This window comes from Marmota monax, unplaced genomic scaffold (genome assembly GCF_021218885.2).
Source record: "Marmota monax isolate L192 unplaced genomic scaffold, Marmota_monax_Labrador192_F-V1.1 WCK01_AAM20220418_F8-fsc00009, whole genome shotgun sequence".
Taxonomy (NCBI): domain Eukaryota; kingdom Metazoa; phylum Chordata; class Mammalia; order Rodentia; family Sciuridae; genus Marmota; species Marmota monax.
In genome coordinates, this window is record NW_026694710.1 from 28,829,050 (window position 1) to 28,855,567 (window position 26,518).

The 26,518-nt window shown below is 60.9% G+C and overlaps 2 protein-coding genes and 1 long non-coding RNA gene across 7 annotated transcripts; 2 read left to right on the forward strand and 1 right to left on the reverse strand.

Annotated features, from left to right (window-relative positions):
- Positions 1–575: 575 nt before the first annotated feature.
- Positions 576–4,474, forward strand: LOC124078730 (uncharacterized). The gene is made up of 2 exons (XR_006847026.2): positions 576–858; positions 1,682–4,474. It is a non-coding gene; the product is annotated as an uncharacterized LOC124078730 (long non-coding RNA).
- Positions 4,475–9,374: 4,900 nt separating this feature from the next.
- Positions 9,375–23,531, reverse strand: Idua (alpha-L-iduronidase). 5 transcript variants are annotated; one of them, XM_046423773.2, is made up of 14 exons: positions 23,304–23,531; positions 22,552–22,692; positions 12,712–12,800; positions 12,478–12,585; positions 12,195–12,290; positions 11,898–12,100; positions 11,649–11,828; positions 11,326–11,404; positions 10,746–10,958; positions 10,550–10,671; positions 10,348–10,473; positions 10,195–10,271; positions 9,704–9,804; positions 9,375–9,575 (listed from the first exon to the last, which is right to left on the reverse strand). In XM_046423773.2, exons 1-14 carry the CDS (start codon positions 23,441–23,443, stop codon positions 9,469–9,471), a joined length of 1,782 nt encoding a protein of 593 aa, XP_046279729.1. In that variant the 5' UTR covers positions 23,444–23,531; the 3' UTR covers positions 9,375–9,468. The 5 variants fall into 5 exon arrangements, 4 of the variants coding, with proteins under 4 accessions (XP_046279729.1, XP_058428471.1, XP_046279728.1 ...); XM_058572488.1 differs by having other exon boundaries at positions 11,326–11,542; positions 11,937–12,100; positions 23,304–23,530; XM_046423772.2 differs by having other exon boundaries at positions 11,326–11,542; positions 23,304–23,524.
- Positions 17,362–25,165, forward strand: Slc26a1 (solute carrier family 26 member 1). The gene is made up of 3 exons (XM_046423775.2): positions 17,362–17,511; positions 18,723–19,341; positions 20,075–25,165. The coding sequence occupies exons 2-3, from the start codon at positions 18,751–18,753 to the stop codon at positions 21,596–21,598; spliced, it is 2,115 nt and encodes a 704-aa protein (XP_046279731.1). The 5' UTR covers positions 17,362–17,511; positions 18,723–18,750; the 3' UTR covers positions 21,599–25,165.
- Positions 25,166–26,518: the final 1,353 nt, after the last annotated feature.

Here is a 26,518-nt window from a genome sequence, read left to right on the forward strand (position 1 = left end):
GGGTAGGGCTAGACTTCACAGGCAGGTTTGTGAAGAGCTCCAACAGGTGTGCAGCTGCTAAGGCCAGGTGTTCCTAAAGTTGGCTGTGAAGTGCGGGGAGGTCAGAAGGAGGAGGTGGCCCAGAAGGGCGGGAGAGGTGAGCAGTGGGGAGGGATCATGGACAGGTGCAGCTACCACAGCATGTGTGGGAACAAGTGCGCCTGCGCCCAGTCTTCTGTCCCCCTGGCGTTGCTCACGGCCCGCTTCTCCCGCCCACTACCCCACCTCCGCGCCGTTCCTCCCAGTCCCATCCCCTGACCCTTACCCCTCACCCGCCCCCTGCTCCTCCAGCCCCTTCGCCTGCCTCCCGCTGCCACCTCCGGCCCCTACCCAACCTTTCCCCAGCACCAGCGCTCCCACCCCGAGTGTCTCCGGCTCCCGGCCGCCCGGCTTCCCCCAACCCTGCCCTTCCCCTCCCCTCCCCTCCCCTCCCCTCCCCTTCCCTTCCGCCCCGCCCCGCCCTGCCGGCGCTGGGCTCTGGCGGCGCGGGGACCCGCTGCCCTCTGGCGGAGAGGCGGGGCGCGGCGGCTCCCGGGGATTCGGCGGCCCCGCCCCGCCACGTCTGAGTCGGCAGCCCGCGCAGGGTCCGACCCAGCCGAGGGCTCCTGAGCCCTGGGCGCCGGAGCCAGGAGCTGCGCGCGCTGCCACCTCCCGCGACGTGTCGTTACTGGGCCCGGAACAGGGAACCTGCGTGGCCTGTGCAAACCCTGCCCCTTTAAAAGTGAAACCTACTCCCTGGCCTGGCGCCGGGTCGCGATCCGACCCCATTGCTTTACTGAGTGGCTTGCGTGAGTTTCTGGCTCCCACCTGTCTGCGCAGGTAAGCCCCATAAATCTTAATTCGCTCCTCATGTGACCCTCATTCTACAGGAACGTGCTGGGCCCTGGCTCTGCGCCAGGCAAGTGGAGGGCCAAACCCCTGAGGGGGTGGCCTCTTAGCAGTTGTAGGGGCTGGTGAGAAAAGCGCAGAGGGCCAAAGAGCTTGGAGAGAATGAGAAGCATCAGGGATCAGATCACACCACTGTCCTCTGGAAAAAATGTGAAAGCTGCTCCAGACATGGGTCTTTGGCAGCAAAGGACAGTGGCCCAGGAGAGAAGGGAAATCAAGACTGCCTGCCCCTACCCTGCTCAACTAGCAGAGCCCAGATGGGTGGCAGGTGGAGAGCAAAAGGCCAACCCCCAGGGCCACTCAGGGGAGGGAGGCTCCTGAGGACAGCAGGAGCCGGAAGAAACACCTAGGCTGGGAGAGAAGCCCTTGGGGAGGAGGGAGGGCTGTGGTGCCAGAGGGCACCTGGGGACTCCAGACTCAAGAGTAGGGAGAAGGTCTTGCCTCACAGCAGGGAGAATCACCCTGGACCACAGAGTTTGTGCCTCCAAAGGAGGCTCAAACACAAGCTGGGAAGGGTCACACAGTTGCATGTAACTCAGTCCAACCCCAGAAACACACACAGGATCCAGGAATCCAGAAAATATCCAGTACATGCTAAGTGCCCCGTAAAGACAATCAGACGTGGAGATAAGCAGGAAATCAACCCATATTAGGGGGAGCTCAAGCCAAATTGACCAGAGTTGACAGGCAGAGGATAGACCAGGTGAGCACATCACATGCATCCTGAGACTGCTTTCTGTTTGTAATGCTGCAGGAGAGACTCGAGGGGATGCAGAGACAGACAAGAGCGTGAAGCTTCAAAGTGAATTTCCACAAGTGGAAACGAAGTGCCTCTGATAAATAAGACAGATGGGACTGATGGCAGGCTGTGAAAGCCAGGCTCGCCACACCTGCCTGCGACAGAGCCCGTCCAGTGAGGCAGAAGCAGCTGGGGAGAGCGGGCATCGCCAGCTGCGGAACTCCCAGCACAGGCAGAACCAGGTCCCCACAGGAGAAGGTAGAGAGGTGGGGAAAGAAGAAATCCTCTGAAAAAAATGGCCAGAATTTCCCCAAAGGTGATGATTGAAAAACAAACCGACAACCAAGAAAGGCTGACCAGACCTGAGTGCAGAAGAAGTCAAGTAACATCAGTATCAGGATGCGGAGAACCAGCCCAGCGGAGAGCGCAAAAGCAGCTCTGAGGAGAGGTGCCTTTCGTGCAGACTGGCAAAAGATGCTCCTGCAAATAACCCGGGCAAGGAGACGCCTGCATCTTCAGCACCCAGAAAAGAAACCTGCCAAGCCAGCGTGCCTGGCCAGCAAAGATGCCTTTTAAAAACAAAGGTGAAGCCAGGACTTTTTCAGACATCTGAAGCTGAAAGAATCCATCCCCAGCAGATCTGCAGCAAGGAAGGCTAAAGACGTCCTTCAGGAGAAGAAGGTAATGCCAGATGGCACCTGAATCTGCACGACTTGAGGAGGCCTGGAAACAGAGACTACACCAGTCCTGGAGAGCATGGCCTGATTGAGTCTCTGTAGAGACAGCTGTTTAACGCAAAAGTAACACGGGCATTGAGGGGCTTAAGCCACATGAAAACCTCCAACATAGACTAAAAGCAGAAAGAGGCTGGGAAGAGATAGAGAAGAAGTGCCTGTGAGGCTAGGAACACCACGACCCTCGACCACCGCACATGGGTATGCTGCAGGAGGCCAGGCGTGGGGGTGCAGGCCTGTGGTCCAGCTGCTCGGCAGGCTGAGGCAGGAGGGTGGGTTATCCAGGAATTGAGGCCAGCCACACAGTGAGACCCTATCTCAAAAACAAAAGCTGTTTTATACCCTAAAGCATTAAAATAACAAAGAATTTCAGCTAATGGGGCAAGAAAGGAAACAAAGTAATTAAAACATTAATCCAAAAGAAGGCAGGAAAAGAGGGAGAAAGAACCAATGAATAATCAGGATAAAAGACAGCAAGGTGAGAAAACTGTTAGGCGCACATACATTCAGGGTAAACGTGAATAGTCTAAACATTCAAATTAAAAGGTGGAGGTTGTCAGATTGGGTACAAAAGCAAGACACAGACAGATGCTGCCTAGAAAAAACACACTACAATACAAAATAGGTAAGATGAAAGTGGGTGGAAAGATATACCATGTTAACACCAGGCAGAAGAAATCGAGGGCAGCCAGAGAAGAGAGCATTTGCAGAGACGGTAGGCAAACACCACAGAAGAGAAACTGGTAGGACTGAGCAGAGTACTGGACAGTACCCTTGCAGTACCTGATCAGCAGGTGGACAGGATGGGGACATAGAAGAAACAAGCAACAGCTGAGCTCCTTGGCCACCACCATTTTCTGGGCACAGCCTCAGTATATTTAAAATGATTTGAGTCATTCCACGCGTGTTCTGTGGCCCCAGTGAAATTCTGTTAGAAATCAGCACAGAAGGGCCGGGTGTGGCTCATGGCAGAGTGCTGGCCCAGCACACCTGAGGCCCCGGTCCCTTGCTGAAAAACCAAATCAGACCAAAGTGGAAGGAAAGGATAACATACCAAAAACTGAGGGCAGTGCTCCATGTAGTGAGTGGATGCTCACAGCACTCAGTGTGGAGTGTAAAAAAGACAGGCTCCAAACCAGTGGCTTAGCTCCATCCCAAGACAAGAGGACCATGGGAGCAAATGGCACAGCCACCGAGCAGGAGCCGGGAGCCCATAAAGTTGTGGTCAAGGTCAACAAAGCAGAGAGCAGAGAAGCTTTGGAGAAATCAGTGATAGCAAAACTGACTCTTTGGAAAGATGATAAAACTGACAGATCTCTTACAATCAAGAGCAGCCAAAGCAGAGAGAATTTCCAGAGAGGAGCAGGCAATGACCCTGATTTGTAAATGCCAAGGCCAACTGTGCAGAGAACGCCATGGAATCAAACCTGGAATGAAAAGGAACAAGACGGATTCACACTGGAACCCAAGAGGCAGCATTCCCAGAGTCTGGACACACAGAGGGTGATACAGATGTGCATACCATAGCCAACAGCTGTGGCAACTAGAAGAAATGCCACCCATCCTGGAAGACAGGAAGACCAGAGCGCACTCAGAAGCTCCAGAGCCGGAACAGCCGCATAGCTATTAAATATTCTGAACTTTTGCTTGAAGAAAGCAGGAAGCCCAGCCAACTCTACTGAGAGCCCAGCAAACACTCAAGGAGCCAACAGCAGCTCAGCAAAGGAAGAGCAGGGCCACTGCTGGCTCCTGGGCAGCAGTGCAGACGCCAAACCCAATGACAACAGAATGACATCTGTCATGAACCGGTGCATGCAATGTTTTATTGCAATTAGTCAAATGCAACAATATGAAAAGGAACACTGCATGGTGATGGGGGGGGGGGGGCGCGGGTGTCCAGGGCTGTAGCATTGGCTTAATTATGAAAACCCACTAGCACCGCTGGCCACATCGACGGACAGGAAGGTTGGAACAGGGATCTCAGTGTTACAGTAAGGAATAAAAAGACACAACACTTCCTCAACCTGGAAAAAGGTATCTGCCAGAAAGAAGATTAAAAATACATCCAACATCACGTGGGAGAGTAAATATTGGCCCTTCCCACTGACATCCGCAACCATGGTGTCTGTTCCTGGCCAGTGCAGTAAGGGCAAGGGAAAACATGACCCATGTGGAGAGGGGCAGGCAATGACCCTGATTTGTAAATGCCAAGGCCAACTGTGCAGAGAACGTCATGGAATCTAAAGGAAGCCAATAGAACTCATGAGCTCTCGCAAGTCAGGGCGCTAGACCCTCACACGGCACCCCTCAGGGACAGCAGCAAGCGACTCCCAGGCGTAGCTGGGGAGCACGGGAGTCTGCATGTTCAGTGGAGTGACCCAACCCTTTCACCCGGCATTCACCACCCAGAATCTAAGGTGCAGGGCCACACGACGGGCACCCACGTCCAGGGCCACTGCCCATGTCGTGCCCTAGCCAGAGACAACCCAAGGTGTCAGCAGGAGAAGGCAGACATGTGGCTCCCACCCACGGCACTCTCGCCGACTGGGGGGTGGGTCTGCGGAACTCAGACCACAGCGAGGACCGTGTGGCTGCATGGCAGCCAACTCACAGGAGAAGGCTGCTAACTCCTGGGTTCTAATGCTCCTCCTGCCTCAGCCTCCTGAGGAGTGGGGACCACAGTGGGGCCGCTGCACCCAGACACTAAAGGTGCATTGATCTCTGGTGACAGAAAGGGGCCAGAGGTTGTGGAAATGGGGAGGGGTGAAAGGGTGAGGCAGGAGGATGGAATGGCCTAAGACAACTTTGGGGTGATGGGAAAGTCATCTGGATCAAGGCGGGACCCATGAGGGTGCCTCTGTGCCCCGAGCCAGTGTGCCAAGCAGCCCCCGTCAGAGGCCTAGCGCTTCAGAGCCCTGTCCCAGAGCCCCGTTGTGGCTGAGAGTCTGTGTCCCCCAGCTTCTGTGCCGAGCCCTAGCCCCCGTGGGATGAGAAGAGGAAGAGACATGAAGAGGGACGGGGCACCATCCACAGGCCGCGAGGTGGGCCTTGCAGGGCCCAATATTGCTTCCTCAGCCGGCTGTCCAGCCTCCACAGCTGGGGGTGGTTGATGCCCGTCTCTGAAGCCACGAGTCTCTGCTGCTCTGTGTTGGCAGCCTGGCTGCCCAGGACAGGACTCTCTGGTCAGTCTTACCCACAGGGCTGTGTGTGTGACACCAGACCTGCCTCACGACTGGTCAGGGTGTGTTCTAGGCTACTGGACAGGACAGCAGGTTGAACAGACCCTACCAGCTCTGAGCTCAGCCCCAAGCCCCAGAAGACATGTACCCTGGCCTGAGCTGAATCTCTGCCTGACACCAGAGAGGACACTGGCTTGGGGACTGACGGGTGGTACATCTTTCAGGTCTCCCACATGGAGACTCCTGGCCTGCCCAGGCCTATTCCCACCATGGCCATTGGCAAGGGTGCTGCCTAGAGTGTTTCTGTTGTCTGGGGAATGCACACCCCCATTCAGCAGCCCAGGTGGTCGAGGCCCATCCACAAGCCTCTGTGACCCCACAGGCCCTGCTCCTGGGGCCTTGGTGTTCAGCTTTAGGATAGTGAATCCTCCAGGCTACGTACTACGTGCCACAAAGGAATGGGCAGCCAGAGGCCCCCAGGCACAGGTCCAGTGCTGCCCACCACTCCTGCTGTTGCCTTCCCCACCTGGGCTGCTGCAGGGGGGTGTGCACTGCCCACCTGGGCCCTGTGGGGTCTCTGGGAATATCCTCCAGGTGTCCACCAGGTGGGACGCCCCAACAGAAGGTGCAAGGAAGCTCCAACCTGGGGCTGGGCTGCCTGGGGTCACCCTGAGAGGGCAGCGCAGGCCTGGTCCTGGTGGCCCTGGCTGAGGGCCAAGGAGAAGGACGAGATGCAGACCTGGGGCTGCACCCAGGCCTCCGCAGCCCTGGCAGGGTGTTCCCTCTAGGGCAGCCCTGCAGGACTGCCATGCCAGAGTGAGACCCCACCCACAGTCCCAGCCAGTCCTGGTGAGCCATGCAGGGAGGTGGGCACACCCACGCCCAGGCTGCTCCAGGCCAGCTTAGCTCCTCCCTGGCCCTCTCCGCCTAGCTGGGCCTGGAATCTCGAGCAACCCAGGACCTATGAAGGGGGCTCTCAGGCCAGGTGGCTCTGGGTGTGAGGCCAGGGCCACCCTGCAGGGGACCAGCCTCAGTTATCAGTGGTGCTGGAGGAAGTGCAGGTAGAGGGATGGTTGCCCTGGCAACGGGAGGACTCCCCAAGAAAGAAGAAGTGGAGTGGGAAGGGGCAGCTGAAGACTGGGGCTCCAGGGCCATCTGCGCTGCCAGGTGGACACCCAGCTTAAGGCTGGACCTGCTCACCTTCAGGGAAAGGGGGGCAGCCCCAGGAGAGAGCTTGTCTGTCCCCAGGCAGCCACCTGAGGAGGGTGCCGTCCCTCCTCTGCCCCCAGTAAGGCCAGGAGAGAGGGTTATAGAAAGGGAGTAGGTGCCAGGCCTTGGGGCTCTGCAGGTGGAGGGCCACCGCCTCGCCACCTGAGCAGTACGGGCCTCCGGCCTGTGCTGACCTGAGCACCTGGAACAGCAAGGGGCAGGAGGCCAGAGTCCTGCTCCTCAGGGCCGCGTCCTCCTGACTTGAACAGGACACCAGCACTTCCAGAGTGATATGCCTTCAGGGCCCTGTGGCTTGGAGACCACGGGAGACATGAGAGGTCCCTAGAATGACTGACGGCAGCTGGTAATGCTGGGACCCTGATGCCCCCATGGCTCCGAGGCCTCCCACCTGAGCAGATCCCTGTACCTGGAGCCGGGTGGAGGGGCGGGTCCCCGAAGAGGACCTGGAAGTAGTCTCTGGCTTAAGCCACGGTATAGTAGTGACTGCCTGGAAGACAGGGCTCTGAACCACTCCAGTCCCCTCCCAGAGACCATGTAACTCAGGGCTCAGAGTGGGGCAGGGCATCTGCAGCAGCCCTGTGGGCCTGTGTGGAGGCTGTGGGCTTGTGGACACTCTGGCCGGGCCTGCGCTTGTTCAGGAGGCAGAGTGGGGCCTCCAGTGGGCCCCAACTGGCCGGGCGGTGGTTGAAGACTGGAGGATCGCAGCACCTAAGGACCTGGCCCTGGCCTGCAGCTGTCACAGGCAGATGCTCCTCTGTCCTTGCCTAGCAGGAGCCTCTGTGCCACTCTCCTGCCACAGTGCACCCAACCGGGTCAGGGCGATGCTGGCTGGACCTGGGGCAGGAGACTGCACACACCCTCCCTGCCTCAGGAACGTGTGCGTCCCACAGCGTGGGAGCTCAGGGGAGTCCAGGATAGCCTACTTAGACGTCCCTGTGCCTCGCTCCACCTCTCAGAGGCAAGGCCCAAGGGGGCTCTGGTTCTGGGTGCCCCTGTGTACCTAGTTTCACATCCCACCCTCACCACCTCCTGGACAACAGGTAATGCTGGCAGGAAAAGGCTCCACGGCCTAGCCTGCGACACTGCTGGACAGGTGGCCCTCAGGCCAACCCAGCCAGCAGACAGAACTGCCAGCAATCCAGACCCTACCTCCTAGTGCAGGCTACTTCCTCCTGCCCCACGAAGTCCCCCTGGAAAGCAGCTCTGGATTCACCACTGAGCCCTGGTGAAGCCCCAACACCAGTCTCCACTTGGCCCAAAGGGCAGCACGAGCCAAGGGCACGCATGTGCACTGTGATGTGCCACACGTGGGCAGGTGGAGCCTGTGGACACTCTAAACCCCGCCTCTCCCACAAGAAGCCTGGGCTTCACATGCCCTCCCACTGCTGCGGGAGGGAAGGCACACGTGCAGAAGTGGCTTACAGCGCTGTGTCCAGCAGGCCACCCAGAAGGGGACAGAGGCTGTGTCCTAGCCCACTGGGCCTGGCCCTGGGAAAGGGCACACCCCACCCAAGTTTGGCTCTCCAACAGCAGCATCCAAAAGGCTGACTGTTGGCCAGACCCAGAGAGGAAGGAGGCTGGGCACTGGCAGGCCTGGGGAGACAGTGCGTGGGCTGCCAGGACGGGCAAGGGCCTGTGCCCTCAGAAATGCCCACATTTGTCCCAGGGCATCCACTCCGCTGTGACCCTCACAAACATAGTGTCAGATACTAGGCTTCTGCCTAGATGCAGTGGCCATGGTAACAGGGACAGCATGGACACCCCTGGCTCTTGGCATAGCTTGAAGCCTGAGCCCCAAAAGCCAGGGCCAAAGGCGACATGTCAAGAAGGCTGGAGGGTGGGGACACAGCGACCCCAGGCATGGCTGGCCAGGGCACCTGGCTGGGGAAAGAGCACTGCTGAGCCCCCCATCAGCCTGGACGCGAGCTCTGCACTTAGCTGCAGGACAACCCCAGAAGACATGCTGGCTCCCACGCCTCTGTCCTCCACTGAAGACAGCTCTCTTAGCCAAAGACAGCCATAGTGGGCACTGGGGAGGGGCGGGGCCACGTCCCTCAGTGGAGCTCGCTGCTCCTGGACAGTGGCCTGTCTTTGCAGCCTTCTGTCTGGACCTGCTGGTGCCCCTCTGCTCGGCAGCTGCCCCCACCTGCATCTCTGCAAAGTGAGTGTCCTCACTCGTTTCTTCCTGGGGAGGTGGAGACAGCAGTCTTTCCTGCTGCTGACCACAGTCTGGCATGGACAGGGATGCCCTGTCCCACCCTCCACCATGGTGCCCTGCAGATGCTCCTCCTTGGAGTAGCCTCAGTGCCCCATTCTGCAGAATGAGGAGGAATGCTGGGAGCAGGAGTGGGGGCTCCTTGCCAGGGGGACACCAGGGACCCCTGGTGGGCAGGACAGGCATCTCCACCTGGTAGCCCTCACCAGCAGCTCCACCTGCGGGGTGGGGTCCTTGTTGGGAGGAGGCAGGCAAAGGCCAGGCTCCACCTGCTCTCCACCAGCCCTGTCCTCTTTCCCTGGTGCCAGTCCCCACTTGACCCAGTGTCCGTCCAGAAGCTGACCCAACACTGTGAGGTAGAAAGGCTCTTTAAACTGTGAGGTGGGAGACAAAAGGAGCTGGCACCCTATGACCAGCCAGCAGTTCACCAGGCTCATGGGTCCCTCATGAGGCAGGGACCTCCAGGTATGGTACGGGGTCGGAGAAGGGGCCCGGCCGGGCCCAGTAGTCCAGTGCTCGCACGCGGTAGGAGCCAGAAACAACAGCTGTCTCTGCAGACACAAAGGTACATGTGTTATTGAGCATGTGTCCACCTGAACCCACCCAGACTCCCCAAAACCCCCTGCCCCACCGCACCCAGTGGTGTGCTGAAACCCAGGGCAGTGGGCGTTAGGTGTACCTGGGCTGAACACAAAGAGGTTAAAAGTGGATGGCCTCCTGCTGACTGGGGTGTACACCTCACCATCCAGGGAGAACTGGATCTCATAAGTCCACAGGCACCTGGGGAGGTTGGGGTCAGGGTGGCCCCTGAGGTCTGAGGGGGCAGGGTAGGGTGTGTCCACAGCCCTCCAGCCCCTTACTGGCATCTCCCCAGTCCAGCAGCCCTGGGCATTCTTCCTACAGGGACAGGCCACAGTAGCTGAGGGGAGAGGACAACGGCCCAGCTATGGCTCTCAGTGTCCCCTGCAGGGGCCCAGCCAGCTCTCCAAGACAGGTGAGCGGTCCAGGGTGGCTGTGTGCAGGGGAGCGCATGTGCGATGGGGCCGTTGAAGGGCAGAGGACAGGCCTTTGGGTCTGCCTTGCGGAGGGCATTGGGAGCTCTGCAGGGGGAAGACCAGGTGGGCCTCTGCAGGGCAACCCTGAGGAGGGGCAGTGGCCCCAGTCACGCACTTGGAGCCCACGCGCTCATCCGACCAGACCAGAGCCAGCTGCCCTCGGGTCAAGGGCAGGACACGGAGGCGGGTGACCTGCGGGGAGAGAGGGGCTATGGCAGGGTGTGGAGGGAGTGGGCAGCTGCTGGCGGGGGGCACGGGTGTCACTTGCCTGGCCAGGAGGCTTCTCGGGGCGCGCACACACGTGCACCAGAAGGAGCGAAGGCAGCGCAAGCTCAGGATGCAGTGTCAGGCTGCCGCCGACCGGGAAGGGGCGCGGCTCTGCAACCACAGGGTCCTGGGGACAACAGAGGGGCCCAGGTGAGAGAAGCCCCCCTGACCACAGGTCTCGGCGACACCCAGGGCCCACAAACCTCAGCTAAGCGCATGCGGCGGAACTGCTCCGCGGAGGGGAAGACGGGCCGGCCCATGCGCTGCCACTCGCTGTGGGGGCTGCAGAGACGGTTGTCCACGTGGTATGTGACGTAGAGGAGCCCTGTGGGGTGGGATGCTGGGGCTCATCTCACCTGCCCCGCCCCCTCCAGCCTGCCCTCCCTGGGCACCGCTCACCTGGGCGGGGAGGAACCCCGTACAAGCGCAGTGTCATGCGGATGCTGCGGTTGGGGTGGGCGCGGGTGTCATCGCTTGCGTAGACCAGCATGGTGGCACGCCAGGCGTCAGTGGGGCCCTTAGGGTGGTGGGCACTGGCCAGGACGCCCACTGTGTGGTTGCTGTCCAGCACCACCCTGTGTCGGGACACCTCTGCCCAGAGCTGCTCTCCATCTACAGGGCCCACGGTGGGGGTGTGGGGCTGTCACCATGTGGGGTAGCTGCCCCTCCACCTGCCTTCCCACCACGTGCTCCTCCTCTTGCTGTCCTCACACCTCTCGGCCATAGAACCAGAGGGGATGGGGGCAGAAATCTAGGAGGACTAAGCCCCAAGACATAGGCACAGCAGGAAGTGTGCTTCCCGTGCCTCAGGGCCTTTGTACAGGACACTCCTGGCCCTGGAAGATACCCTAACTAGGTAAAGCCTGGGTCAGGGGCTCAGGGCCTTCTCTGGCCTTACCCATCTCAGAGGGAACATGCCAGGGGGCAGGCCTGTTTGCAGTCTGAGCGAACACACACAGGAGCAACAAGGAGAGCTTACCCAGCAGGGCCAGCAGCCCCATGGCTGTGAGAACTGGCTTGCGCAGCAGCTGCACGTGGGGGGGGCGGGTGTTGTTCACCTGGAAGCGGGCAGTCAGCGTGCGCTGGGAGAAGGGGTGCGGGTGGTAGCTCAGGAAGGCGTTGTCATTGCTCAGGAGAGCATAGTGGACTGGGGAGCTGGCGTTGGCCACCAGCAGGTTCTGGTGCTGGGCGATGACCTGCGGGGGCCCAGGACAGCAGGGTCGTGGGGGGCCACCTGCTCACCCCACCCTGGAAGCTCAGCTGGCTGGCCTGGTGGACTCAGCAGCTACAGGGTGGGCCCACCTTCACCACCATGGCTGCGTAGGTCACGTCGGCCCTCCACGGCTGTGGCTGTGACCAGCCCACCAGCGGGTCTGCCTCGTCGTTGTAGATGGGGGTGTCCTTGAACGTGGGGAAGAGCTGCTGGATCTGCTGCACGGTGGCCACCTCCTGCTCCAGGATGCCGATGGAGCTGCCGTTGCCCTACGGCAGCACCGGCCTCAGCACCGCAGCCGGCGAGCCTGGCTGAGCGGGGCTGGGCACAGCACACACCTTCTTGTGCAGGGAGATGTAGTCCAGACGCACGCCCACCTCGCCAGTGAAGAAGTTGGTGCCGTTGGCACAGTGCCCCAGGAGGCTCCAGCAGAGCGGGGACCGCGGGGGCGGGTGGAAGGAGTCGCCGGGGCCACCCAGCCGTAGGGCAGGGCTGGCAGCCCTCAGACCCTCAGAGCAGGCATCATAGTAGTTCAGGAAGCCTGCAGCCCGTGGGTCCAGGGGTCAGGAGGGTCTGTGGGCACAGGGCCCCCCTCAAGCCCTCCCCACATGGTAGGACCGCAGCAAGCCACACACCTTGAGTGGTCATGGACACGTTGTCAAAATCCTTGTGGTCTGGCTCATTCCATGTCTCGAAGTTCCACTTAGAAACCTGCGCTAGTCCGTACCTACCTGCAGAGTGTCCACCTCCATCCAGAGAGCGTGAGTGCCACCCGCCTCCCAGGGGTCCCCAGGACTGGAGATCTGGAGCGGCTGAAGGTGAGCCCCCACCCCAGGAAGCCCAGGAGCCGTGACAGGAGGGGGCCTGGGTGAAGGGGAAGGAGAGCCTCAGGGCCCCAGGGCATGCCCTCCCACACACCTATGTATCTCCTGGCCAGGAGAGAGACCAGGTCCCTCCACTTCACCACCTGCAGCTTGTCCTCAAAGTCATTGAAGCGTCCTGAAGGGCTTCCCATCAGCTCAAAGCCTGAGACACAGCAGGCAGCTGCCCCACTGCCTGCACAGCTCCAGCAGCCCACCCAGGCCCAAGGCAGCCCAGGCCACCACTGCCGGGAGGACCCAGGGTGTCTGCAGGGGGCTTGTCCCTGCTCACCGGGGAGCAGCTGGTTCTCTTGGAGGAGGTCCAGATACCCGTCCAGGTGGGTGAAGTTGTAGCTCAGGCCCTGTCCGGCCGACCCCTTGCTGAAGGAGAGGAGGTGCTGCGGACAGCCATGCATCTGGCAGCCCTGGGCTGGAACCACTGCTGCTCCCAGGCAGGGAGGGAACGATAAGGTGCCAGGCTGAACGTGGCTCCAGGGTGCCCATGCCCGTCCCTCTGGAACACCAACACTGTGGAAGCCTGTCAGTCACCCACAGCCTGGTACCAACCAGTGTCCTCATGTGTCCAGGCCTTTCAGAAATGGGAGCCTGGGGTGGAGGGGCAGGAAGCCGGGCAGGAGCCACACAACAGGACTGGGGGGGGGGCGTCCTGAGGATGGCTGGCCTGGAGCAGAGGACTGGTACAGTGCCAGGCAGAACCTGGTTCTCGGCACCTCCTGGAGGCAAGGGCCCCACATTTGGCACCCTCACCATCCTCCCATCCTCCCAAGAAGCAACTGAACGGGCAGGTCAGGAAGGTGGAGGATCTCCCCACACCCTCAGTCCAAACGAATTCCCACAGGGCTCAGGTTCAAGAGGGACGGGTATCATCAGACAACCATGTGGATCTTTAATAGGCCATCAGATGTTTGTTGGAAGGGATGTGACAGGAGTGGGAGCAAAGGGGGCAAAGGGTCAAGAGAGAGGACCTCTCAGAGTAACACCAAAGGCCTGCCAGGTGACAGGACACGCCAGTGATGTACACACATGCAAAGGTCCTGAGGTAGGTGTGAGCTCATGGTAGGGGCTCAGGCAGAATGAACAAGGTGTGTTTTGGGGGGTCTTGTGCCCATGTGAGGATGGGACATTGACGGACTGAAGTAGGAGCCCTTGCAGAGTTCTGAGCAGAGCATCACAGGGACATTTTGGAAGGGTCCCTGTGGCAGTGAACTGGAGTCAGAGCAGGAGCCAGAGACTGGCTAGAGGGCTGCAGGGGCTCCCAGAAAGAGGAGGGGTGCCCAGCTGGGCAGTGGCTTGGAAGGCCATGGGGAGGGGCTAGAGCAGATGGGCTTCCAGGGAGTGGGTGGGGTGAGGTTTCTAACAGCAGCTTGGAGGAGCAGGGTGAGCCTACAGGAAACTGGTCTGGGTTTGGTGGTGGAAAACTGGCCGCCTGGGGGGGGCTAGGTAAGGGTGCTGGTGCTCAGGGGTCTGGGGCCAGCTGAGGGCTGCTCAGTAAAGAGTTAGGAGAGCCAGCCAAGGTCTGCCACTGCCCAACCCAGGCACTAGTCCTCCCACTGGGAGTCCACTGCAGCCCTCTAGCCAAGGTCCAAGGGTTAGGGTTAGGGTCCAGGTCCAAGGACATGTGCCCCCAGAGGGCCTACAAGACAGCTCTGATTTGTCTGGGATGGGATGGCAGGCAGGTGAGGTCACCATGGTAGACAGTGCAGTCTGGCTTGACCACAGACAGATGAGTCACAGCTTAGTGATGACCCCTGCCCAGCAGGAGGGAACAGCACCTCTTCTTCAGGTTCCACATATCCTTCCCCCTCCCGCACACCCTGGAGCAGAGCCTGGGCTCAGTCCTTGTCCACAGGCCCAGCTCCTGGGGCTCCCTCTGCTGGATCTGCTGACACCCCGAAGGCTGCGCCCACTCCACCTCAGCGCTCTCAGGCAAGGGTCACAGTCAGTAGCAAATAAATGAAACGTTACAAGCACTTGGATAAAAGATTAATGCGCGGTCGCTAACAGCGACCGGTTCCAAAGTCCTGGAGGTCATGAGGGGACACAGTCACAGGCTCGCTCCCGTTTTCTCTGCAGATCTCCGCGGCCATAACCCCACCTAGCGCCCACTCCAGGGACGGGCCGGAGGATCTAATGGCCCTAGCAGCCAGGGATGCAGGATGCCAAGATGGCCCCAGCGGCTGCCCCAGACCCAACCCCAGGGACCTGTCCTGTGGCCCCACTTTCGGTGGGTCAGTCTCCCTCTGCCTCAGCCCCCACTGTGACAGGATTCCAGAGGCCTAGACTCAGGAAGGGACTAGGCCGGCGAATGGTGAGGTCCACCCGGGATCCGAAAAGCACACAGGGCCATAGCCAGCTGGGGCCAGGAAGCGAGAGGCCCCTCTACAGCGCCAGGCCCCGCGGCACCGCGCCAAGCCTCACAAGGGCCCATTCACCGCGCTGGTGCCCGTTGGGCCCCAGGCCCCCGCCCCCGGCCCGAGCGCGTGCGCCGCTAGAACGCAGCCGCTGCGGCGCGGTGAGTGCTCGCGGCTGGGGTGACGGCGGGCGGGCCCGGGTGGGCTAGGCGGGTGCGCGAGGTGACACGGCCGGGGAAGCGTGCACGGGGGCGCGCATGCACTGGGGCGTCCGCACGGTGGAGGGGTGGGCGGCCTGCAGGGGGTGCATGCAGCGGGGGTCGATGAGCGGGCGGGGCCGCGCGTGCGGCGGGGGTCAGGGCAGGGAGCTCGTCCGCCCGCGCCTCCGCTGAGGGTGGGATGGCAGCGTGGGAGAGACGCGCAGGGTGGGCAGCGGCCGCGCGCCCTGAGGGTGGGGAACGGGGCGGAGCCGGGCCGCGCTCCCGGCGTGGGAAAGAGGCCGCCCAAGCTCAGAGGCGGGGAGAACCCGCATCTCTGCCCGGCTGGGGTCTTCTGAACCCCGCTGCACCTTAAAGGATAAAACGAAGGAAATCACGCGGCCGCACTGGACGAGATAGGCGTGCAGCGGGGTCCCGGCGGACTGAAGGCGCCGGACCACAAGTCGCTGCCCTGAGTGGGCCCAGCAGAGAGCGAGGGAGCCTACGTCTCATGGGCGCGCTGCGGGTGGGGAGTGGTCCTGACCTCAACACAGAGAAACCGCGGCTGGGGGCTGGGAGCCCTAAGTCCCAAGGGTCCTACTATTCTCTCGCCTGGGGGTGTCACCACAGTTGCATCTCCCCTGCGGAGACACCCATACCAGGCAGGGCAGGCGGGAGCCCGGAAACCTGTCAGCCAGACCACAGAGGGGGAAGGGACTGCCCCTACACTGTTCTGTACTGCCCAGGTGACACCCCCCACCTTGCCCTGTGGACCCAGGATCCATCCTGCCAACTCCAGGGAGACCCCAGGAACGTGACTCAGCCCTGGTGGTCTCCTGGGTAGTTCTTCACTGCCCCTCCATGGGTAACTGGGCAGATGAGAGTTTTATGACGCCCAGTAGCTGCCTTCTGGACAGCAGAAGGGTCCCTTATCTGCCTCAGAAGGCATGCTGCGATTCACCCCCACCACACCCACTGGAGGCCACACTCCCAACCACTGGGCAAACAGTGGGCCCCTCGGGACTGGGGTCCAGGAGGAGGCCGAGCCCCTGCAGAGGCCCAGCAGAGCCAGGGGGAGACGGCGGGGTCCTGGGCAGGGTCCTAGGATCAGATCTGGAGAGGGCATGGGTGGGAGCTATGGTAACAAAGGTGGGGTATCCAGCTTAACCTCATCTCCCACTCAGGCTTCCTTCCACCCACCTAATTCCACACCCACTTAGTCCCCACACAGGGCTGCTGGTCTTCCCTGGCCAGGCCCATGGCATCAGGAAGCAGAGCTTGGCTTGCAGGAGGAGGTTCCAGGGTGGGCCCTGGTTGGGAGCTGCCTCCCTCTGGGGCTCTGCTCCCCGCCTCAACATCTTACTGTCTCCTCCTGGCGGGAAGGAGCCCAGGATCCCAGCTGGTTTTACAAGACATGTGTTGATCCTAATTTCCTGGGGGAAGAGAGAGCGAGCTGGTGGCTTCACTGGGCCCAGAGCCACGCAGGCACAGCAGGCCAGGCCAAGTGGACCTCCCAGTCCCACTGGAGGAGCCTACCACAATCTGTGGGGCCTCCCTGCAGGATGGAAGAGCACCTATCCCCCGCAGCCCCAGAAGGGAGCCAAGCCTCCTGACACATAGCGACGTCCCCACAAGCCCACTCCTATCCAGATGGGGCCTGGGGTTCTGAAAAGTCACTGTAGAGACAGCCACGCACCTTAGTTCCTTCACTTTGGGCCACTCCCTGAGTACTTGGTTTAATCCCTTCTAAGGGGCCACTTATCTTCAGACCAGCCCTACAAAGCAGGTGCTGTTGGTCCCACCCTGCTTCAGAGGAGAGGGTGAGCTGCATGGGGACCAGGAGCCCACCCACAGTCACACACTGGGTGGGTTCAGGGCCAACCCAGGACCCCCTCTGGCAAGGGCAAGAAGGCACACCTTTCACAGGAGGCACACCTTTCATAGGAGTACGTGTGTGCACACACCAGCAGCCTGGGTCTGGTTTCCTCACAGGGACCCAGGACAGAGGTTGGGGACGTGGTCACACTGTGCCCAGTTGGCTGTTGTGCCTCCCCTGTTCCAGCTTGGACCAGGCCAGGCTCCCGACAGAATGGATAACATCTAGCAACTGGACAGGGGCCTTGCCTCCCCACCCGCCAGGGGTGCTGTGCTTGCCTCTGGCCAGGTCTGAGACACTGGGCACCCTGCTCCAGCCACTCATCCCACCCCTCCCAGCAGGGTGGCTGCCCCCAAGAAGGTGGTGGTCACTGGAGGCCCCTACAACTAAAATTATGTGTGAGGCTCCGATTACAGTCTGACTCTCGGGATTGGCTCACTGGATTAGCACTCAGGTAGCACTGGCCGGGCGAAACCCATGACTCAGCTCTCTTTGGGGTAAATAATTGAACTGCAGGTCCGACACACACAGTGCTTCTCACAGGTCAGCCTCAGACCCGCCGTCCCAGAGGGCTTGGAGGGCCAGCCGGCCAGCAGGCCTCAGCCCCTCCATATTCTGAGGGCCGCCAAGCCTGTGGGCACCGCCAGGTAAGAATCATCCCTGCACCCGACCACCTGCCACGGCAGAGGCACTGGACAGCCAGGAAGGAGCAGGGAGGCTTGGCTCCCGCAGTTTCCTTGAGAGACTGGGGGGCAAGACAGGAGCATTTGCAGTCCCGTTCTGTATTCCTGGGCCCTAGGCACCTCTGCGTGAGCATCGAGATGCCAGAGACCCCTGTGGCAGGGGCTTGGGAGGAAGGGCTCACTGCTCTCACTGTTGCTGGGGACCGTGTGGCCTGCCAGGCTAGGACCACCTCCCCACTCTCCCCAGAGGCTGCAGGCACCTGTGCCCGGGGCCAGCCATAGCAGTGGCTCCTCACAGGTGCCTTGGTGCCCTGGGCTCTGAGGGCCAGAGAGTATTTGCTTAAGATTGCCATGAAGGGGATTTTGAAAACGGGTACTTTGGAGCCTGAGGAGGACAGGCCCAAGGTCGCAACTGTGGTCAGTGTGGCCTCTAAGCTCCGCCCCTGACACCCTGCACTTTCGCTCACCCAGGCAGGTCAGAAGGTGCAGGGATGGCCAGGCCAGCTGTTTGCAGAGTGGCATGCTGGCTGGGCAGGGAGACAGATGCCAGCTGCCTCAACTCGGTCCCAGCTGGCCTGGTGGGGTCTCTAAGCACTTTCTCTGACCCTGGGGGGGCTGTTGGAGAGACAGGTGGGAGAGGCACAGATTTGGGTCCCTGGCATCCATGAGGCCCTCTGCCCCACTATTCTGTGTTGTCCACTGTAGAGTGGTGATGGTCTGGGTGTGAGTATGGGGTGGACAGCAGGGCTCTTCACCAAACCATGGACCAAGGGAAGTAGCGAGGGCAGCTGAGCCACATCTGCCGCTGACACCCTTGGGCCTGAGGCCTCTGTGTGCAGGTGGAGGCCCTTTCCCTCTCCCTTGGGGAGGACCTTCAGGATGCTTTGGGGTGGATTTCGGGCAGGAACTGCAGAGCCCACAGGCCAGGCAAGCCTGGACAGAACGTCTCTGGGTAATTTCCGAGATCATCCGGCTCACAGGAGGCACGTGGCTTGTTGCCCACATCTCTCCAGAAACAGGGTGTGGGAGCTGAGGCCCAGCATCCCTTCATCCAGGGCCTGCTGTTGGCAGGCAACCCCTGCCCTCTGCCCGGTGGACCCGCAGCACCAGCTGGGCGCTGGCTCCTGGATCCATGAGGGGACTAAGGCCCTGACCACTTCGACTCTCCCTTGCAGGTTGGTCAGCGGTGCCAGGTGCTGCAGGATGGAGGCAGCCCCTGAGTCCCTGCAGCAGGGCAGGGGGCTGGTGCTAGTCCGCCGGCAGCCCCCTGCGCAGAAGGGTCTACTGGAGAGGCTGAAGGCCAGGCTGTGGCAGAGCTGCACCTGCAGTGTGCCACGAGCCTGGGCGCTGGTGCAGAGCCTGGTGCCCGCCACACGCTGGCTGCGTGAGTACCGTCCGCGGGAGGATCTGGCGGGCGACGTCATGTCGGGCTTGGTCATCGGCATCATCCTGGTGCCACAGGCCATTGCCTACTCCCTGCTGGCCGGACTGCAGCCCATCTACAGCCTGTACACATCCTTCTTTGCCAACCTCATCTACTTCCTCATGGGCACCTCGCGCCACGTCAACGTGGGCATCTTCAGCCTCCTGTGCCTCATGGTGGGGCAGGTTGTGGACCGCGAGCTCCAGCTGGCTGGCTTCGACCCCTCCCAGGATGGCCTGGGGCCTCAGGGCAACAGCAGCACCCTCAACAGCTCCACCACCTCCCTGGTGCTGGGGCCACCAGGCTGCGGGCGGGACTGCCACGCCATCCGTGTCGCCACGGCCCTCACGCTGGTGGCTGGCATCTACCAGGTGAGGAGCTGCATGGGAGGCAGGGCTGGCTGGTTCAGCTGCTCCTGCTCAGGGGCTTGCTGCCACCACCACGGAAGGCCATGGGGAGTACAGGTCAGGACCAGAGAGGTTTCCTCACCTTGAGGCCAGGGCCTCCTAGAGGGCAAGGCAAGGCAAGGGCAGAGGTGGGCACACAGGGTGACCCATGCCTAGGACCCCAGGGGCTGTGGATGCAGACAGGAGGGGCATGAGCAGCTGGCCTGGCCAGCGGCAGCGTGAGTGGGGCTGCTGGGCCAAGCCTGGCTGTAGCTGAGACAGCTGCGCTGCAGCCCCACGGCCTCCTGGGTCTCCTGTCCCAGGTGAGCTTGGGTGGGGGTGCTTCCCATGGCCTCCCCACCCCCATTTGCCCCTTCCCAGGCTGTCTGCCTGGTCCCTCCTGTGGTCCCTTCCCTGCCTGGGAGGGGGCGGGCTGTGCCTGGGCAGGACACAGAAGGAAGGGGCTGCCTTCTGACACCAGAGCCGTGACCCCTGAACAAGTCTAGTTCCAGTAGCAGCAGGTGAGACATGACACCCACAGTCACCTGTTGACACGCAACACCATGTGTGTCAGGTCTGCTGGCGTGTGCCTGTCCAGATCACAGGGGCCAAAGGAGGGTCCCACTCTGGAAGCCAGCAGGTCACAGGCTGCGCCAGCCGCAGATAGGCAGCGAGGTCTCTGCCTGGGCCTTCCGTGCTGACTGCACTCTGTCCACAGGTCCTCATGGGCGTCCTTAGGTTGGGCTTCGTGTCCACCTACCTCTCTCAGCCCTTGCTCGACGGCTTTGCCATGGGGGCCTCCGTGACGATCCTGACCTCGCAGCTCAGGCACATGCTGGGCGTGCGGGTGCCCCGGCACCAGGGCCCAGGCATGGTGATCAGCACGTGGCTGAGCCTGCTGCGCAGCCTGGCGCAGGCCAACCTGTGTGACGTGGCCACCAGCGCCGTGTGCCTGGCAGTGCTTCTAGCGGCTAAAGAACTTTCAGACCGCTGCCGGCACCGCCTGAAGGTGCCGCTGCCCACGGAGCTGCTGGTCATCGTGGTGGCCACCCTGGTCTCTCACTTTGGGCAGCTCCACAGGCGCTTTGGCTCCAGCGTGGCGGGCGACATCCCCACTGGCTTTGTGGCCCCACAGGCACCAGACCCCAGGTTGATGCAGCGTGTGGCGCTGGACGCAGTGTCCCTGGCCCTGGTGAGCTCGGCCTTCTCCATCTCGCTGGCGGAGATGTTTGCCCGTAGCCATGGCTACTCCGTCCGCGCCAACCAGGAGCTCCTGGCCGTGGGCTGCTGCAACGTGCTGCCCGCCTTCTTCCACTGCTTTGCCACCAGCGCAGCGCTCTCCAAGAGCCTGGTGAAGACAGCCACCGGCTGCCGGACACAGCTCTCCAGTGTGGTCAGTGCTGCTGTGGTGCTGCTGGTGCTGCTGGTGCTGGCCCCACTGTTCTGGGACCTGCAGCGGAGCGTGCTGGCCTGCATCATCGTCGTCAGCCTGCGGGGAGCTCTGCGCAAGGTGAGGGGCCTCCCACGGCTGTGGCGGCTGAGCCCAGCAGATGCGCTGGTGTGGGTGGCCACTGCGGCCACCTGCGTGCTAGTCACCACTGAGGCCGGGCTGCTCGCTGGGGTGCTCCTCTCGCTGCTCAGCCTGGCAGGCCGCACACAGCGCCCTCGGGCGGCCCTGCTGGCCCGCATTGGGGACTCAGCCTTCTACGAGGATGCCACGGAGTTCGAGGGCCTTGTGCCTCAGCCCGGGGTGCAGGTGTTCCGCTTTGCAGGGCCACTCTACTATGCCAACAAGGACTTCTTCCTGCGGTCACTCTACAGCCTTACTGGGCTGGATGCGGGGCGCTCAGCTGCCACAAGGAGGGAGCCAGGCTCAGAGATGGGGGTTGGAGAGGGAGAGCCAGTTGATGGCAAGGACCTGGGTTCAGTGACCAGCAGGGCCAGGCTGGTGCCCATGGTGACTGGCTTCCACACGGTGGTCATTGACTGTGCCCCACTGCTGTTCCTGGATGTGGCTGGCATGGCCACACTGAAGGACCTGCGCCGTGATTATTGGGCCCTAGGGGTCACCCTGCTTCTGGCCTGTTGCAACCCCTCGGTGAGGGATGCTCTGAAGAGAGGGGGCTTCCTCGGTGAGGACCAGGGCCCCGAGGATGAGCAGCTGTTCCCCAGCGTGCACAGCGCTGTGGAGGCCGCCCGTGCCCGCCGTGGGGAGCTCGTGGTTCCTGACTCTGCCCTCTAGCAGGGCCAGGGTCTTCTGGCATCCACTCCCCCCCCCATCAGCCATCACTGAGCTCCTTCTCCAGGAGCCTGCCAAGGGCTAGAGTCACCCAAGGATGCAATCTTGGGCCACCTCTGCCATGGAGAAGCCAGGGCACCTCAACTGAAAAGGGAAAGGGCAGCACTCGAACACACATGAGAGCCCCACACGCTCCGCCTAAAACCTGGGCTGCCACCCTGGTGCCAGCAACACACACGGTCCCTCGGCCCAAACTCAGAGAGACCATGCCCGGTCTGACACTCTATGTCACTGTCTGATTTGAACAGATTCCCACAAATGGTGTGGCCTTCAAGGCGTCAAAAGGACACCCCATCCCTGGGCCTACCCAGCCCCTGCCTCACAGGGAGGAGCTGGACAAGGGACCATGGGCACCAGGGCCTATTTCTGGAAGGCCACCATACCCAAGTGCTCCTCACACCTGGTGCTCACCCCTGGCCAAGACTTGCATGGCTGGTCCAGTGTCAGGGACAAGGTGGGAGAGCAACCTTGGTCCAGCCCTCAGGTGCACTGTCCCCGGACAGCTCTGCCAATGGCCACACAGCCTGGAGCACCTGTCCTCACACAAGAACCAGGTGCAGCAAATGCAGCCAGATACTAACCTCCAAAGTGACTTCCAGGGCGAACCCAGCTATGCCCCTTCCAGGGATCCAGGGCCTCTGGGCACACAGTGGGCTTCCAGCATTACCAGCCAGGATGTCCCCCTCCTGCCTTCCCCAGTGGAGGCTCTGACAGGAATGCCTCTGCAGGGCTATGTGTCTTCAGAGCAGCCCCCAGCTCTGTTCCCCATGATGCCATTCCCCGCTGCCCTGCACTGTCCTCCACAGCTGGCCCACAAGACCAGGCCTACCTCTTCAGTGTCTGTGTAAGGTGGGCTCTGGCCAGCAGCCCAGTATGCCTGCCCCAGCATCACCCACCTGGCTGTGATGAGGTCCAGCAGCCAATGTGTCCGGACTTGCTTGATGCCACCATGAGGGACAGCACCCACGTAGGCAAGGTTGAGCTGCTGGTCCCAGCTGAGGTCGTAGTGGGCAGCCTGCTCATGTGGCAGTGGGGGACTGGGGATAGGACAAGGTACTCTGTGTTCACCCTGGGGGCTACAGTGGAGCAGCCTCCACACATCTGGCCCTGCCTGCCCAGTAGACATGGTGCCTGTGCGTCCAGTGAGTGACAAAATGACCCCTCCAGCAGGAATGCCATGTGGTCTTGTCCTGGTGGGCTGGGAGCTCCCACAGGACTCTTGCCCTGCCAGACAGGGAAGGGTCTCAGCTCTCCAAGGAGGAGGCCGGTATCACCCAGGGGTGGGAGTCATCCCCCAAACCGCTGGGCTGCCCGTTTGGGGAGTCAGGAAGAGGGCATCCTGAGCCCACAGCCTAAGTACCCACCAGGACTCTTCAGACTCCTGGCCACAGGGAAAGCTCAGGGCTGACCCCAGATATCCAGCACAGAGAGCACTCATTCAAACGTGGAGTGGAGGGGAGAGGAGAGAAGACCCCCACCTGAGCCACAGAGCAAGTAGCTTGGTGGGTCCTGACTCCCTAGGGCCCACAGTGTGAAGGGCCGTGAGCCCGAGGGTTTCCCCAGATGCGACAGGGGACCTCAGCAGCAAGGTGGGCGCCCTGCTCTGGGGGGCCTCCCGGGCCTCAGCGGCCCGCGCGGGGTGGCTCACCAGAAGCCGGTGCTCCTCCAGAAGTGCCGCAGGGGCCGCAGCGTGCGCGCCGCGTCCACGCGCACCAGGTGCGGGGCCTCAGCCAGGGCGGTGGCCAGGAGGGTGGCCAGGACCGCGAGCCGCGCGGCGCGGGGGCTCATGGCCGCAGGCGCCGGCCGGAGGGCTCCCCACCTGCAGGACCAGAGGGTCAGACCAGCCGTTCCGCCTGCGGGGGGCGGAGGGGGGCACCCACGTGACCGCCGCGGCGGAGGCCGAGGGCGGGGCCTCGCGGCCTGGAGGGGCGGCGGCTGGAGGCCCTCTTCCTGGTGCACTACGCGGGTCCCCTGTGTCCCTGCGGAAGCCCGCATTGCGAGCCCGCATTGCTGTGAGGGCGGTGGCCTTGGGAGAGCGTCTCAGTCATGCTCGGCGGGTGGCCCAAGAGCGACTGGGTCCTAGGGCAGGGCAGGGGCTGCGTGAAGTGGTCAGGGCCTGGCCCACTGCGAGGCCTGAGGGATTGGAGGTGGGGGTGAGAAGGATTCAGAGGGGCACCGGAGCAGGTGTGGCCAGAGGCCGCGCTGCCTTTGAGCAGTCGGGTGGCGACTTCTAATGGACAGCTGATGAGCCGGCTGATGTCCTGGGGAGGTAAGCTCGGAGGTGTGTAAAGCTTAAGGTCTGAAGTTTGGACGCAAGCAGGTAGGCTATAGCAACGGGCAGTTCAGCAGTCAGCTTTCGTGACAGGGTGAACACCCCTCCCTGCCCCCTTCCCCGGACAGCAGGAGCTCATCCCTGGAGCCAGCCGAGGTCACAGTTCTGGACGGTGATTCTAAGTCGTGGGTCACCAGGACAGCTGTGAAGGGAAGGCTGAAGGAGAAAAGGGACATGGGCGGAGCAGGTGCTGGGGAGGGATGGGTCCTGGGGTGAAGCACATCCCCGGCAGGAGCCCAGGGCACAGCTGGGGCAGGCCTACTGGGCAGACAGATCTGCAGAGCTGACCTAGAGGCAGAGGGCACCGAGATGGTGGCGCAGACTTTGAGAGCATGGAGAAGAAGGCAGAGGCGTCCCACCAGGGTCCTGGGCCGGTGCCAGGTAGAGCGTCACCCACACAGGCCTGTGTTGCCAGCACTTGGGAAGCTGAGGCAGGACTCCAAGTTCCAGGCCAGCCTCAGAAATTTAGCAACATCCATCTCAAAAAAAAAAAAAAAAATAAGAAGAAGAAGGAGGAGGAGGAGGACGACGACGGCGGCAGGGACGGCAGCGACTGGGGTGTAGATCAGGGGTAACGCACCCCTGGGTTCAATCCCTAGTACTGGGGGGAAAAAAAGCTAAGCAGTAACTCATGTGAAACTTAAGCCTGTGAAGCAGAAAGTACATGTGCCGGGCAGAATCCATAAGAGGTGACTCTCACCTGCACCTATTGTAGCAGAACTGGAAACCAAGAAAGGTCGCAGCAAGATTTTAAGAGGAACCAGAAGAAAAGTTCAGGTCACCTGCAGAGGAAGGCCATTGACTGACAGCGGCGAAGGAGACAGGGGCAGTGGGGGCAGGAAGCCAGGACCGTTGCCCGGTGGTGGGAGAACCACAGGAATGGGGTGCTGGGGCACAATGCAGCTCACCACCCTGCGGTCCAGGAGCTGGGAGCTTGATCCTCAGGGTGGTGATGTGGGAGGTGGGACCTTGCAGAGGTGGATCCTAGATGCTGGGGCGCTGCCCTCCCCAGGGATTGTGGGATCCCAATGTCTCTAGCTTCTTGTCTTGAGATGTGATCTCTCACTCCCACAGGCATCCCTGCCATCTGCCAGGGGGCTCTCACCAGAGCCAGTGTCATGCTGCTTCACAGCCTCCAAATATAGGAGCTAAATAAACCTCTTTTCTTTATAAAGCTACTGAGCTTTGGGTATTTCATTGTAGTAACATAAAATGGACTAATGGGGGGATGGGTTGGATCAATATACTTGGAGATGGAAGAACACTGGCAGTTTCCCCAAGATGCCTGTACCCAGGGTATTTCTGAGGCAGGTTCTGCAGCATGAAAGTTTCCCCACAAGAGTAGCCTGATACATGTAGCAATCCAAGGGAACATTGTATAAAACAATGGAAGGAAGGAAGGAAGGATTAGAAACAGAATCTGAATACCCAGACAGCAGCAGCCGGAATCGGAAGGAGGGATCAAAGTTCTGGGAACTTTTTTTTTTTTTATTTGGCAGGCGGAGGTTAACATATTTTTAACACTGGATCCTCTTAAAATTTCAAGGTAAGATGTCATAATTAGCCATTTAAAAGAGAAAAAAACAATGTATAAATTCCAAAACATCAAGGGAGGAAAATAAAATACAAAAATCAATTCTAAAAACCCCTTTAAATTAAAAAACTGAAAGGCCTGAAAGAGGCGGAGAGCGGAGAGGGAAGTGCAGCAGGCAGCCCCACCTGGACACGGGGTGAACCGTGTGAAACTGTAAAACAGACTCACGAGCATCAAAGAACTGAGCTAGCAGCCAGGAATCCAGGTGAAAACCCACGTGGGGCAGGGCGGAGTGTCTTCTGAGCAGGGCTTACAAGCAGGGATCTGACAACGCCGGCTTGGGGAGGAGACTCCAGCGTGGCCAGCAGGGCCAGCGTTCGCACCCGGGCTCCAGCTCCGGATCGGGTATGAGAAGAAGCTGCGTGGAGCTTGGGCAGCTTCACGGGGACCCCAGGACGGAAGTCAGAGCTGGGGCAAGGGCCCCACGTTAAAGCAAAGGTGAACAGGAGAGAACTGGCCTGGCAGGGACTGAAGTCCACCCTGGATCACCTCCACCCTGTGTGAATTAAATGACCTGCCACCCAGCCATCTGCTAGGAGAAAAGCAGGTACCTGCAGAAACGTGGGGCCACAAAGTCCTTGATGCATGTGCTGAGGCAGGTCCCCAGCGAGGGTTAGGGTGGCCGCACAGGGCCTCACTGGACAGTTTGCCCCTGGGAGTGTGTGCGTGGGGGCTCTGAAATGCCAGCCTCAAAGGCTGTGGTCAGGGCTGTGGATGGACTGCTCTAGTTCTTTCCAGATCATGCTCAAGTGTTTACAGGTGAAGGGTCATGATGTCTGTATCCAAAATGGCTCTGAAAACTAAAACAGAAAACAATGATATTGTCACATATAAAGAGTAAGATATATGGGCACCATGCACACCCCTGTGATCCCTGGCTCAGGAGGCTGAGGCCGGAGGATCGCAAGACCAACCTAGTGAGACCCTAAGCAACTCA

Bases quoted from the DNA above. Each gene is read 5' to 3' on its own strand.
- Idua (XM_046423772.2), bottom strand. From the start codon at position 23,443: ATGAGCCCCCGCGCCGCGCGGCTCGCGGTCCTGGCCACCCTCCTGGCC. The intron at 12,101-12,194 runs GTGTGTGGCTTG...CACGGGCTGCAG, and splicing joins CGTGTCCATGACCACTCAAG to GCTTCCTGAACTACTATGAT. The intron at 11,543-11,648 runs GTGGGCCCACCC...GGGCCCCCGCAG, and splicing joins ACGCAGCCATGGTGGTGAAG to GTCATCGCCCAGCACCAGAA.
- Slc26a1 (XM_046423775.2), top strand. From the start codon at position 18,751: ATGGAGGCAGCCCCTGAGTCCCTGCAGCAGGGCAGGGGGCTGGTGCTA. The intron at 19,342-20,074 runs GTGAGGAGCTGC...CTCTGTCCACAG, and splicing joins TGGTGGCTGGCATCTACCAG to GTCCTCATGGGCGTCCTTAG.